This window comes from Schistocerca piceifrons, chromosome X (genome assembly GCF_021461385.2).
Source record: "Schistocerca piceifrons isolate TAMUIC-IGC-003096 chromosome X, iqSchPice1.1, whole genome shotgun sequence".
NCBI classification, from domain to species: Eukaryota; Metazoa; Arthropoda; class Insecta; order Orthoptera; family Acrididae; genus Schistocerca; species Schistocerca piceifrons.
In genome coordinates, this window is record NC_060149.1 from 267471204 (window position 1) to 267486351 (window position 15148).

General features: G+C 37.6%; 2 protein-coding genes across 3 annotated transcripts in view; one reads left to right on the forward strand and one right to left on the reverse strand.

Moving 5' to 3' along the window:
• The window catches only part of LOC124722302, a 422581-nt gene extending 410866 nt beyond the window's left edge, over window positions 1–11715 (reverse strand). The window contains exon 1 of the mRNA XM_047247484.1: window positions 11217–11715. Coding sequence (XP_047103440.1) covers window positions 11217–11715 — 499 coding nt within the window. The remainder of the gene's footprint in view (window positions 1–11216) is intronic.
• A 170-nt stretch (window positions 11716–11885) lies between these two features.
• The window catches only part of LOC124722861 (protein SET), a 61132-nt gene continuing 57869 nt past the window's right edge, over window positions 11886–15148 (forward strand). For both annotated transcript variants that reach the window (XM_047247990.1, XM_047247991.1), the window contains exon 1: window positions 11886–12229. In XM_047247990.1, coding sequence (XP_047103946.1) covers window positions 11969–12229 — 261 coding nt within the window. In that variant the 5' untranslated portion in view covers window positions 11886–11968. The remainder of the gene's footprint in view (window positions 12230–15148) is intronic.

Genomic DNA, 15148 nt, shown 5'->3' on the forward strand with positions numbered 1-15148 from the left:
TAACTACAGGAAAACGATTAATAGAGGGAATAAGTCTTACGATGGGACCAATAGAAAATTAGGTAAATTGTGGGAAAATGTAAAATCTATGAATGTAATTGTACTGTTAGCTTGTTTATATTGACCAGGTAGTAATAGTGTACTGTAGAAACCTACATGAGAAAATAAGTGCATAACAATGTCCTCAACATTTCTTAATCACACGTACGGGGAGAAATGTTTTGCCACTATTGAAATGAAAACCTGGGGGCACCACTGCACCTGATGCCATGGACTGGCCTGGCGCCAAAACATCCATCAACATGTTAAAATAGCGAAAGATGATTACAGATTGTTCAATGAACTCCAGAGGGAAACAACAGAGAAAGCCGGTTGTGCACCATGTGGAGAGCTGTTCCTAAAATTATAAAAACAACTCTGTACGGAAGACTATCAAGATATTACTTCTACATATATAGTGAGAGTCACCTAAACTGTTAACCACACAATTTAGTTACCACGTGGATTCTGACACGAGATAATACAGAAGTATTAAGCATTTTGCAGAGGGACATGCTCCTAATTTTTTTTATCTCCCAAACCATTAAAGCAATTAGTCTCTTTTTAATGGAACACTGCAGTTTTCAAAACTTTTTTTAATGAGCCATATAAACGTGAATATTTGTTAATAGGCTACTCCATCTTAAATCTGAAGAAAAATGATTAAATTGATCTCATATTATTTAAAATCATTAATATTTTTCCAGCACTATCAGAAAGCTGAGAGTGATCGGAGAGTGCTGAGTGGCCATATTACGTCCCAGATTTATGCTGTATTTAACAGTTTGTACACAACCACATCGTGGTAATATATTTTGCTGTACTCATGCACACATTAAGTAAAAGTAACCACGAAACTGCATGTTCTGAGCCATAGTATGTGGCTGTGTCATGTTTCTGAGCAAAGAAATCGCCCGTTTTACCCTAAACGACCAGCACGAGCAGTTAGTCAATATCGAACATTCAGTGTAAGGCAGCAACACCACAGACATATACAGAATTAATAAAAGAAAAAAAAAAATGGTCACCGAGAAGACTCGATCTTAAGCTAACATGAAAATATGAAGAGAGACTAGTGCGTTATCCACTGTGCCACATAAACACAACTATCTTGTACCGGCATTGTCGGGACAGCTGAGACTACTGTCGCTATGGATACGCACTGTGAGTGAATGTTAGCAATGTGTCAGCAAAAAAAGTAATCAAGAACGCTGCCAGGGAGTGGACTCAGCACGAAGCTGGGCAATTAATTAGTTTATACGAGGAGAAGTCAGCATTCCGAAATGTATAGTTACTGGACCACAGGAATCGAGATAAGAAGCAAAGTTTGTTGGCTAAAATGACTACTACAGATTTAACACATCCACAGACGAAAACAACCAGAATATCCACAATCAGGCAAAGTAGTTTTACAACATACATTAGTTAATTTATAGAAACAAAGGAAGTTATGTTCGAAATTGATCGCTTTGGAACTCAGAAAATGACCATCTAACTTCAAGTAATACAGCTGTATCTATAATTTTATATGATATTTATTGTTTATTTCTTGTCCAGCAAGTGGAACATCTTGGTGACGATTCTGCAACGGTGGTGATGATTTTGAAGAATGTGTTCTGACTAGTTGCACTTCTCTTTTTATTTACAACCACGACCGGTTTTGGTCGTCCTGTACCTCGTCATGACATCTGACTTATAACAGTTGTGGTTCTAAATAAACAGACAAGTGCATGTGGTGTGAACATTATCTTCAAAATTTATGGATTATATTATTATACTGAATGTTGAAGAACAAACCTTAAGGCATTTGCGGGTGGCTCCTCAAATTCAATATAAGTATAAACACTGAAATAAATGACCTCCAAAAATGCTTCATTTATCACATATCCTCCCTATTTGCCTTTAGGAAGTCTATGGGTATCAAGATTAAATTAGTGTAAAGTTGTTTCATTGTAGTCATTACCTTACCAAATATTAAAGAGAAAAAAATGTGGCTGAGGGTAGAAATATTAGTGTCACAAGCAGTCTATCTTTAACAATACTGAACTGATGCATAACAGTATCTAGACTGGCAATTTTGGGTCCAATTATAATGAATATTTTGTCCATCACTGACATTCTCATAGTATTTCGATACTGATGAGGATTTTTCATCTCAAGGTCTACAATGAGATTCATGCACGCTCCAAAATCCTCCCGCCGCCTAATCCACTGTCTTATCCAACACGAAGACTCTCGGTTTACGTTTATCTTTTCCACTGAAAGTACAGCTGTCACCCGACACTTAGAACTATGATACGGAAATATCGCAGCGAGTGATCTCTCTGTTCTCACAGTCACTCTCACTCTGCTGTGTGTAAACGCTTCCGACATCTGCTCTCCAAGACTCTCAGACACAGAGAGTACTCACAAGTAACTATCAGCGAAATGTCGGCCCTAGTATAAACAACACTGCCAGTAGTATCTGAGAGTACCAAACAGTCTGAGAGCAAAAAACTCTCATGTTTATTCCAGCCCTGGTTGTGATGGGCTGCCACCTGCTACTGAACTTGGGGAGAGGCCCCGCAACTAGTCAAAGGTCACCAGCAGGCCTTAAGAACTGATTGGCTGCGTCTGCTTACATATCGTTATCTCCTCACCCTCTGTTGCATGTAAATATGACTTGTCAACATTTTTGAGCCTGAAAGTGTATTGTACACATATATTGTTAGGGTCCCTGGAACTACCTGTGCATGTTGGAATCCAGGACAAAGCACTTAAACTCGGTACTCATCATTCAGAACATAGCAGAATGTCACAGTTATCACACTCGATACTGCCCACTGACACAATTCATTAGGTGTGGTTATGTGGTTTCACCTTTGGCTTGCTCGAGATCTACTCATCTGACAGTTCCTCCAACCCCATCGCATGGAGATGTTGCAAAAAAGTGCCACTCTGCACGTACACCAAAGTCTTCTAGATGACTACATAAATTTGGAGAAAGTTTTCTGATTTTTATATTGAGATGAAGCACCATTAGTAAAGTAAATTGTTTGAGACAAATTTTGAAACTTATATTTGAAGAATTTTTATTACATCCCTGAAACAAGAGAAATGCGACTGTATCGAGCTTCAAACAATCGGAAGTTGCAACGAATGACACACAGTTGATAGAACCATCACCCTTGTCGTAAACAGCAAAGGATGTAGCATGGCCTGGCAGTTATTTCAGCAAAATCCGGAGACCTCATCCTCAATGAAAATTGAGTAATTTTCCTAAAAATCCAATGAAATGGCAATTTCTATTGCTTTCAGGCTACTTTTCGCTTCCTGGTAGTATTAATTTTGCTTTGAATAGTTTCCAAGCTATGTGTCTCAGTATCATGTGATTTTATTAAATTACGGTAACTGATTATCAAAAAAAACTTGTAAGCACTTATCACATTTGTGAGTTTGCAGAAGTTATGAACTTAACGTTTACTTTAGATGAGAAAACTTGTCCCCTGCATAAAATGCAAGGTTTCCTGCTGTGCTAAATGAAGTGGAATAGCCCTAAAATTTGAAGCAAAAGTTTCACAACAAAAGAAAGCATCACATGTGAAGTCAAAGACTGCCACCAAAAGGCATTTTCACCTGTACTGCTGCTGTTTACCCACGTTGACAGCTGCGTGGCTGCCACCAACCAGAGCACCTGATGCCCAACGCCGTGTGCCTAGCGGTGAAACGTCCATCACTAAGTGTGCGGCAGTCAACATGTTAAACAAGAGGTAACAGAGCAGTACCTGTACCTTGTCTGGTCCATAAATGGAAGGCGTAATACAAACAAAATTTGTTGTGCTCAGTGAAGACCGGTACTCATTACGCAGCCATTCCTTTATAAGAAAAATATCAATTCTGATTTCTAATTTGGCATTACTGAACAGTCATGATTGTGAATGTGTGATGACGAAACTCAAGAATGTAAATACTGGTATGCTTGGGAACAAAATTTTATGAAAAATATAGTATCCCAAAGTCACGTGAGTAAAGCTATTAACCTGACGGCTGGTTTCAACATCAGTACTTTAATAGGCATGGTTACCTTGGAGATGGTATGTCACTGCCTTCCTCTGGCCTTTGAATTCCCTTACCCAGGGATATGGGGTTGCACAGTTTAATGTGGACTCCAGACCACAGTGAAACTTGATATTTTCCACACCAAAAAATCTTCTAAGATGTGAAAGATGTGATAAATGACAGACAAAAATCCCAGGACTGACTGGGAACTGAATCTGAGACCACAGGATCCATAGTCTAGCACTTAACCACAATTGCACACTGAAAAGCAAATATTGTCATAAATATGCAACAGCACAAAATTTTAAAATTGTACATTTGGTTTAGTGTTGGCAGAAATAAATGGAAACCACACGGCAACTTGCTGGATGGTCCTATTGTCATAACACAGCACACATGAAGTTACAATATGAAACATTGTATTTAACAAGTCCCAAATATGCACACATATGGATCTTCATGCCAAGTTAGTAATCTATGTCACTGGCAAATGTCATATTTAGAGAAGAGCGAGTTCACTTGAACCCATTCATGATGAATAAATTTTACCTTGCCGAAAAACTTCAGAATACCATGCACTCACAAAAATGTGTCGACGTGAAAGCTTAGTAAAACTAGGAGACACATATTCTGTCTGATATCCTCTCATGAACTGTAGTTATGCTAATTTTGATCTCAGTGGTTTCAGGTCTTTCAACTGCAGCAAACATACATGGTTATCATAAAAAGTATAGCCTAACCAATTTCGGCAAAATAGTGCCTATCCAGAAGACTGGTACAGTAAAAAAAGATCCAAAAATGGTTAAGATCTACACACCTAATTTTCTCTTCAAAGAATTTAAAACTACAGCGATTATTACTTACTCCCTACTGGCACTGAAAGTGAAACAGTCATTTTTTTACAATCGAACAGAGTTCATATATTTTTCTGGTCAATCTGATTTAAGATTTCTCTCGATACTTGTGAATGGTTTCAACAACATGTCACACACCATATTCTTTCTTAAACCTAGTTCTACTGAAAAAGTGCTCTACATTTACTGAACTTACTGTAGACAAGAAGTTACACATCAGTATTCTTCCTTCTTTTTATTCAGACATGTTGAATGTCTACTAGAGCTAATGAGGCATGGTTGCAAAGCACCAGGGGGATCAGCAGGAAATATAACATGATCATCCATAAAATAATATCCTTGTACAGTGCTTATCTTCACTGCCATAGAAAAGCAGATGCATCATTCTTCTGCTCAAAACGTCCGGTGAGGCTGTAGCACAGGTATTTGGATAAGACAACTATGAACATAAGCAAGCTCATTCTTCTATATACAAACAGGTTGTAGTTTATACATTTTCCACATCTAACACCTTTACTTGCAGCACCTGGTGAAGATGTGCATAGAGGCCTATACTGCACACAAAAATGAAAATTGTTAAGCAGGTTGGTGAACTATAAGAATGTCTTCGTTTGATAAAGTTTTCACTTGCATAAGCTAAACTTAACTGTGTAGCACATACATGTAGATACTTTCACTGACATATTTATATTTCTACATCTCTACGCCACAATTCATTGTGTATCAGAAGATGTAGTTTCCATAATTATTCATGACTCCCACTTCTTCCCTATATGTGACTTAATTTTCTTATCTAACTCTTATTGATCTTACTGGACCTATCACGACTGCAGTATTCCACTTCACAATCTATCATAAACAACTACTCCTAAAAAATTAAGCAACAAACTTTGTGAGAAGGCTTTTTTTATTATACTTATAACTCTCACATCTCTTGTTTTTCTTCCTTTAGGTAACATGTTATGGACCCCAACACTCAGTTTTCAAGGGTAGTCACTTGTGAAAGCTGTAGGCCATTTAGATTTACTGGTGCATTGCATTTTTGCAAAATTCTCCAACAAACAAAAGCCTTTCATTCAGTGCTGCCACTTCCCTTCACCCTATCCCAAAACCATACTAATTTTTAGAGACTGTTCCACTTCGCATCAGCTCAAAAGTAACTACATGTGACAAAAAACACCAATTTATCACTAATTCTGTTGTCTGATATTATGACATCCCTCCTCCTGTTTCTACAGATTATCTTGCATCTATCTACATTTAAAATAAGCTGGCGACCACTACAAAATGCGGCAATGCTGCCTTAAATTCCTCTGATATTCCTCGCAACTTTCTAACAATGTTTTCCTGCAGATAATAATCTTTGGGTTTTATTCACTCCAACTGATAAAACTGATTAGATTATTCGAAAAACTTGTAAGCCTTGTGCTGTTTCCCAGGGCCACAACCTACAGTAATTTTGTTTCAGGTGGGCGACCATTGCTGAGGATTATGTACTAGCACTCATATGTAAAATACTCTTTTAGCCAATAACATGCAGAGAGAGAAAACGAGTTGACAATTTGCAACAGTCGGTAATCCTTTTGAACATATAAAATGAGAGAATCTACCTGTTTCGCTCAGTGAAAAATATCTATTTGAGCAAATGTCTCAAAGCTCCCACAGCAGTCTTTGATCTACTCCCCCCCCCCCCCCTTTTTTTTTTTTTTTTTTTTTTTTTTTTTAAAAAAAAAAAAGATGATTATTTAGTACTGGCAATACTGAGAACAAATTAAGATGTTGGGGTACCCTTAATTCATACTTATGGCATACACAGAGGTGGAATGACAGAGAATTCCCAACATGTATTCTCAAATACAATATCTGATAGCTTTCCAATACAGTTCAACGGTTTTCCATAATATGTTGGATAACCATCACATTTAAGAAAACTTACAACAAAAAGGGAACATTATCTTTTGAAGGTGTTTTTATGTGGATAGACATATAGATACAAAGTCAAATATGAGGGTTTAAGTTACAAGTTCTTTTGGTTCTGTCCAATTTAACATTCATCACCCATATTCCACGAACTGTTGAAACCACACCATTATGTTATATGAATGTGATATGAAACCAAATAGCGCAGAAAAGGACAAGGCACACAGCAAGGTGGTGCATTGGTTAACACATTTGACTTGTATTCAGACTGATGAGGTGACGTTTTCCTGTTCTGTAGTTTTCACAAAGCATTATTGGATTACTAGTTTCGGCAATATGTATTGCCATCCTCATATTTATAAAATGGGGCAGTGGTGGTTACAGTTACATCACACAATGCTTACACTACTCTACTACTCTGTCACACAAGGACTATACAATATACATAAAAAAGATTGAAGCATTACAATGACATGCCAGATGTGTTTTATGATAAGGTATGCATAACTTTGAGCAGCATGGCATGAACAAGACAGATATTTATTTATTCTTCACAATTACAGCCATTATCTGAAAAGCAAAAATAGGTCATGAAAATCACATTTCCTCGGAGAGTAATAAATTTTGTATTAAATATTTATTTCTAATATGTAATTTTTAAAATACTACAACTATTTCTACTACTACAAAACTATAACAAAACCCTTAAAACAGTTACTCAACTACGAACACAACTATAAGCACTACAGAATTTGTTCATTTATTTTGGTACATTTGACTTCTAGATGGTTATTTCCACTACTGGATCCGCCATTATTCTGCCTCAATCAGCCGTCATTGCCTGCTGGATTCGTTGGGCACTGGGCAGCACATAGCAGCATTTCCAATACAGCAAGTAATTTCACCCCATCACTGTCACGTCTTCAAGTCCACACTTCCATGATCATTTGCACCAACACAATGTAGATCCTTGGGACACTATTTCATTTGATGGTCGTCAACCTTTATCTTCTTGCCATCTGCAGAGTATGTTGACTAACCTGAATGGCTGCTCTCCTGACTTATTGTTGCATTCCTCATGAAGCCTTCCTTGGCCTTCCTGGATACTGTAACTGCAGTATCCTCCAAGATGCACCACATTGACTTGCTCCTTAGTGCTGCTGTGGAATCCAACATCCTTAATACCTGATGTCTATTACCTGCCACATCTTCATGGGGTGTGCAGTCCACAATGTCTGTTCTGGTGTGCCCACTGCCGCAGATGCAGCAGTCATTCACCTGTCTCTTAGTCCAGTATAGATAAATAGCATAAGGACCATGTCTAATCAAGTCATATATCAATTCACTCGAGGCGTTAAGAAATCTCATTTTTAATTGCTCCCTGATGTTAGGGAGAAATTCTCATGTGCCTGCAGTGTCCCATTCATTTTGCCACAGTCATAATATACGATCTTTTACTGCCTTATTCGAATTGGCCTCAGTCAAAAGCACCCTTTATAATTCCATTTGGTTGCCTTTCTTTACACAGTAAAAGGCTCCCCTTTTCTTAATTACCCACTCCAGTGAGAATATTCCTAGAATTACTAACAAAGCATCATTCAGGGTAGTGCAGTAGGCACCCATTAATACTACTGCCCAGTTTTATGGATAAGAGGATGGCAATACATACTGCCGAAACTAGTAGTCCGTTAATTGTGTTAACAAAGCGATCTTGACAAATAAATTGGTTATCAAAAGAAGCACTCACCATTTATTTCTTCTCACTAATGAGGCTGGCTTCACAAACTGCAATCTATGAGCCCAAAAACTCATACCATATCCTACAACTGATGCTAATATAGAGTCTTGATATAGTCTGATTGTTTTCAAGGAAAGCCAAAACTGCCTATCTGCAATGGTTATAATTTTATTCATCACGTTTGAAAGATACATGCCACATCTTGCCTTCGTGATATAAAGCCATGTTGGCTGTGACAGAGAAACTGAGAGAAGGTAGTCAGCAACTTACTCACAGCCAACATGTCTTTATACCACAAAGCGGCAATGTATGGCATGTATCTGTCTTGTTTGCGCCATGCGTACTCGAAGTTTTCCATACTTTATGACAGAACACCTGACACGCCATTGTAACACCTCGAATTTTGTATGCATATTGTGTAGTCCTTATGTGACAGAGTGGTGTAAGCATTGTATGACGTAAATACCACCGCCCAGTTTTATGGATATGAGGATGGCAATACATACCCCCGAAACTAGTAGTTGTTAATTGTGTTAACAAAGTGATCTTGACAAATAAATTGGTTATCAAAAGAAGACTAAAACACAAAATTATGGATCACCTCCTGCACTGAATGATCATGTCATGTAACCGTAATACCATTTACTGGCACTGTCTTCCTGACCTCTGTCTCTATCAATCTCTGTCCTCCACCTATTGCAACACTCTTCCCACCTTTTTTCCTGCCACCCACTTTTGTTAGGTTTGTAGGTGTACAGACAAAACCACACTGCCTTCTCAGCAGCCACCTGTCATGCTGCCCTTACCCCGACCTTTCCTTGAACCCCAATGTACCTTTGTGTGCAGCTGAGAAGGCTTTCCTTATTTCTTAATCGTATGTATGCGCACCTGACAAAGACAGGGTAGAACAATGCCACTCAAGCTGAACCTCTGCAGTCATAGCTTTTAATTCTGTTTGACTCTTCAGCTCGTGCATACTTTCATGTACATGCCAATAAACAGTACTAACCTAGTTGCAGTATACTTTTCGAAGTACCAACTCATATATACAGAAACTGACTTTTCTCGCTTGACAAAAAATAAAAATTTACCAAACGTATTTACATTTCCTCTACTGTTTAGGATTCTATAATAGAGAAACTGCAAATGCTTCCTGAAAAATTTCCATGTTGTGTCAACAAAAGTTCCAGAAAGGGTGTTGTCCTGTCTGAAAAACTCTGAATACTACACATAAAAAACAGAATCATTGTTCACACAGAAATGGAAACCTTTGTTTTCATCACCAAATCAAGTCAACATTTTACTGGTGTCCTGGTGATAGCTCCAAGTAGTAATGCTATAAAACATGACATTGCCATATTTGCTTTAAATTGTACGACGAAATTTAAGTTGTCAAAAACAAATGACGAATATTATTACATCCTTATACCTACTATTGCAGTTTTATGTGGGCAGTCTATGTAAAGTGATATTTTGCCTTCGTGTTATCCTACAACTCTTCAACTGTGTGTACTTCCCATAAATAAAAATATATATGACGACTTAACTCATGCTACAGTTTTTATTTTTTACTATCACAGTCTCTGTTACTACATCTTTCAACATAATTCAACTGCACAAGAATATACATAAAGGAATCAAAGCTAGTTATGCCACTGCCACTATTATGCCACACAGAAAACCTAACAAACATTTAGTCTTCTGTATCCGACTAAGGGATTAATGGGAGAGATACGTCTTCTAGGTTTCTTCCTTTGGGACACTGCGAGTTTAATCACATTCTCATTTTGTCACCCAACCAAGAGGCTACTAAATATATTTTTGAGAAACTAACAACAGCGAAATAAAATTTATTTTAAATCATTTTCTCTTGCAAATATTTTTCTTGTGTTACACAATCACCAATGGGTTTCTTTACTTTTTACTGTAAAACGTAGAACTCTACAATAAAATAAAAAGCAACTCACTGATGATGGGATAATGGCAATGAAACACGTACTGGAAAAATGCGAAAGTAGAAATTGTTTTTCGCATGGCGAAGTTATTAAATATTTATTTTATTATTAGGAAAACACGAACGTGCAGTAATTCAGTGATCATGAGGTTAATTCTAGCTAAACGTGTTAAATTTTGGAACATCAAAAGTTTAAAGAAACTAGGCAAATTACTGTATCACTACTCACAAACTGCACTTTTTCATGGCGAGTTGTTTACTTGTGCATTATATGGACTAGGCACGAACAACAATTTGCAGATTTAAATTTAAGTAACAGAGCTATCGTTATTAACTCGCGGTGTATATATCCTTATATTATTGCTGTATTATAAAAACTGACATACATTATACCGGTCACAATCTTGATGCATTAAACGAGGTGTTGATTATCGCAGGCACTTTTACATACACCTACACGGAAATCTAAATTTAGTTGGCCGTATATACATGAAAGTGTTGTAAACAAAGGTTCGATTACATATAAAAGATGCATCACAAACTATTAGTGATAGTGTCACGTGTTAAAAAAAGTATATATAAGGAAAGCGCTACTACGCGACACCAAACAAATGAAATAACCACCTTACGATTCACGTGGATATTGCCATAGTAATTTATCAACAGCACTTACCCAGTATTCTTGTTCCACTGTTGCCGTCACTGTTCGAAGTTTCTGGCCGCCCATATGTTTCACCAGTATTTAACCTTTTCGTTTTTGGGGATGTATCACTTTCACTTGCACTCGATGTACTCGAAGAATAATGCCTACCCGTTGCATCATCAACATAACCAGATTTCGACAGTTTCTTGTAATCGTGATGCACCCGTTTCCTCTTCCCATGAAGAGAACTTGTTTCCTGCTGCGACGATAACTTGACGTCGTTTAGTTCCTTCGCACTGCTACACAATTCTTCAGAAAGATTCACTGATGACGCCGTGGCCAGTAACCCACTTAAATTCCGGCAGCTATTTTGTCCGCATCTTTCGACGTTTTTAACTGATTTTTCTTTTTGAAAGTCACTTTCTGTGATGGCCGATTCACTAACTGCACTGTCATAAACATCAGTTTTGTTTGTATTTACATTATATTGCTCACTTGACACGGTACGTCCACATCTCTCGGATGCCATGTTAAACAAGATGAAAAAACACTCCCCACTCTATGTCGGATTTCAATATTTTATAACGAATTACACTATTGGATGGTTTTCCAGCGCCTGTATTTGCTATTGGTCCTAAGTCGCCATATTCCCTCAGAAACAACCATTCCTGATGTAGCTCTGTAAGCGCGTAGGATACTGCTTATTCGTGATCAGTGTGGTGTTTGAACAGTACTCCGAGTCGCTGCAAAGCTGTGTGGTTGATTCGTTTGTCAATTTAAAGATGTCTTCAACTGGTGTGACTCCGAAGAAACAGAGGAAATCGGAAGGATCTGCAGAAACGGAAGAAGACAGGGACTATGACAACGAGACACAAAAAGCATTGGAGGAGATAGACGCATGTCAGAATGAAATCGATGCTTTGAATGAGAAAGCTAGCGAGGAAATCCTGAAAGTTGAACAGAAGTACAACAAACTGCGAAAACCATATTTCGAGAAAAGGAATGAAATCATCAAAAGGATACCCAACTTTTGGGTAACTGCTGTATCCTTTTAGTACAGTGTTATTAAGGACACGTAACATGGATGTTGGTTATAGTGTATCATAACGTGTTTGGCCTTGTGCGCCATGTTTGTTTGTGTTTTTAGCGTGTGTAATATTTTAGTTTTTAAGGGAATTGAAGGGTTTTTTTCGATTTTCCAGCTACGGATTCGATAATTTTATTTAATCGGCGAGTCTAGTTTAGCTCCATAACTCATAGAAGAGTGTAAATACTCTTTTAAAGTAGGATGTACAAGTTGTGTAGATGCCGGATGAACAAATGAAACCCTATGTCATTCTCCCGCCACAATCATTTGCATGGCTTTTTGAGGAAATTTTAGTTTTAAAAAACACTTTTCACCAACATTTCCTGTGAGCGCAAATCCTAATGTATGCGTACTAGCACAATAGCCCATGTTCCTGCTACCATCACTGAGTCACGTAATGTCTTCACTGTTGTATGCGTAGTTATTCAGTGTGATAAGACAAAGTGAACCTACAGTACCACCTGTTGTAATTGACAGGCTTTTGAAATTGGAAATAATGTAGACTTGCCAGTGCAGCTTTCCTTTTGAAGGTGCTAAGTAAATGTTCGTATAAGGCAAGCATTGATATGTGGAGTTAGAGTGTTCTAGTTGCTCTGAAAAAATATCCACCGTAAATCCGCTTCATTGTGAACTAAGGAAAGTTTTGTTTTATAATTCTTGACACAGTGTAATGCTAAACACTTCGTCGGAGTATCTGTCTTTAGTTGGTATCGCTAGTGTCCATATATCTCAAAACTTGCAGTACATAACTCAAAAATGTATATTAAACAGCCTGATGTTGTCGTCTGAGAGGACTGAAATACTGTTCACATATTATACACAGAGTATGATCACATCTATAGACAGTTTATCATCTTGAATAGTTTTCTTTCTCCATAATACAAATTTGCTATTGTTCAGAGAGATGAACATTGGGTGATACATTGGAAAAATAGTGTTTCAGCGTACTTCCACCTATTGTTAAAATAGTGTGTGAGAAGACACTGTGGTAATACTTTGCACTTGGATTTGGAGGAGAGTCATAGAGATGTAGGTCTCCCATGGTTTCCCTAAACCTGTTAATAAAGGAAATAACCATCCTGCTACCTTTAAAAATGTTAATGCCAATTTCATTCCCAATCTTTCATCATTTCAAACTTGGGCTCTGTCTAATGATGTCGTTGCCAGGATGATGAACTATAATTTTCCTACCTTTTGTTAAAAGCTGTCTGGCAGTGTTTTATGATGATATACCAGGTGTCATCTCACACATACTCAATATGGCGATAGGGCTGACAATCGTAACATCTGAAGAAATTGACAGGTATGATAAACTCTTTGAATAAAACAAAAGTGTACACGGGTGTTTCACTCATACATATGTCTAGTGTGTGAATAACTATGGATTTTTTTTTATGAGCCTAATGTACTGCTCCTTTCTATTCCATATCCAGATACGATAGTGTTTTTGCAAGCCTCTAAGCAGTTATATTTATAATAATAACTATATTGGTGACTGAATATTCATAGATTCAGCACTATCAGTCAGATCACTTGTGGTAGTCACAGAGTGTGGGAACCACTCTACATCTACAAGACTACTGTGCAGTTCACACTGTCTGTCATTCCTATCCTGATTGACGTGCGAGGTAAAGCAAGCCTTTCTGTGGGACCTCTGATTTCTCTTTTTTATTACGATCATCATTTGTCCCTATGTAGTGGCCATCAGCAAAATATTTTCTCATTTGGAGGAGGAAGTTGGGGCTTGAAATTTCGCAAAAAGATGTCATTGCAATGAAAAATGCATTTGTTTTAATGATTGACAACCCAGCTTACATGTAGTATCAGGGACACACACTCTCCTCTTTCACGATCGTACAAAATATGCTGTTCTCCTTTGAACTTTCTTGATGTCGTCCTCATGATCATACAAAACATGCTGTTCTCTGAACAGTTTTTTTTAGTTCGTTTGTTGCATCTTCTGAGTGTTCTGTGTGTAAAACAGTCTTTGTTTTGCATTCCCAACAATATGTGTGTCATCGTTCCAATTTAAATTGCGTGCAACTGTAATCCTTTTGTATTTAGCTGAATTGACAGGCTTTATATGTTGGTGAGTTATTGTGTAATCAAAATTTAATGAATTCATTTTAGTAGTAATGTTGACGACCTTGCACTTTTTTTTTCTCAGTTGCAGCTTTTCACACCATCTTCTCATTACTTTATTAGACAGTAAATGAAAGCATCATCTGCAAACAAGATTCTTCCTAGATTGTCCCCTAAATCATTTAAACAGGCTTTTGAAGGAGAAATGGTCAATATAATGGAAACAATCATTTGAAGCAAAAATGTCTAACAAAAATGGCCTCTAAAAAGCATACCTGACAAGGTAGGATTACATGTTCATCTTCACTATTATAAGACACATCTCTTCTACTGAACAAGTGCTCACGGCCCTTAAGGTGTGCACATTTTAGAACCCATGTTGACTAGACTTTTTCTTGCTTTGAATGATCATTACAGTCATATCCATAAATACTGACCTTTCCTCATACGAAACCCTGTATTCCTTGGGAATGCTAGATATCATTTCTGTTTTACTCAATGAATTTGTCAGTTACTATAGACTTTGACCATTGGTACAGGAAATAGCGATTCCTGTAGCACGTGTGCAACTGTACATTCCAGTAGCACACGTGCAGCTATACACCATAGGCACACAATTTTTCAGAAACTGTATCGAAAGGCTTCTGGAAATCTAGATATATGAAATCAATTTGACATTCCCTGTTGATAGCACTCATTACCTTTGGATGATTGGGTGGGGAGGGGGCCAGACAGTGAGGTCATTGCTCCCATCAGATTAGGGAAGGATGGGGAAGTAAGTCGGTCATGCCCT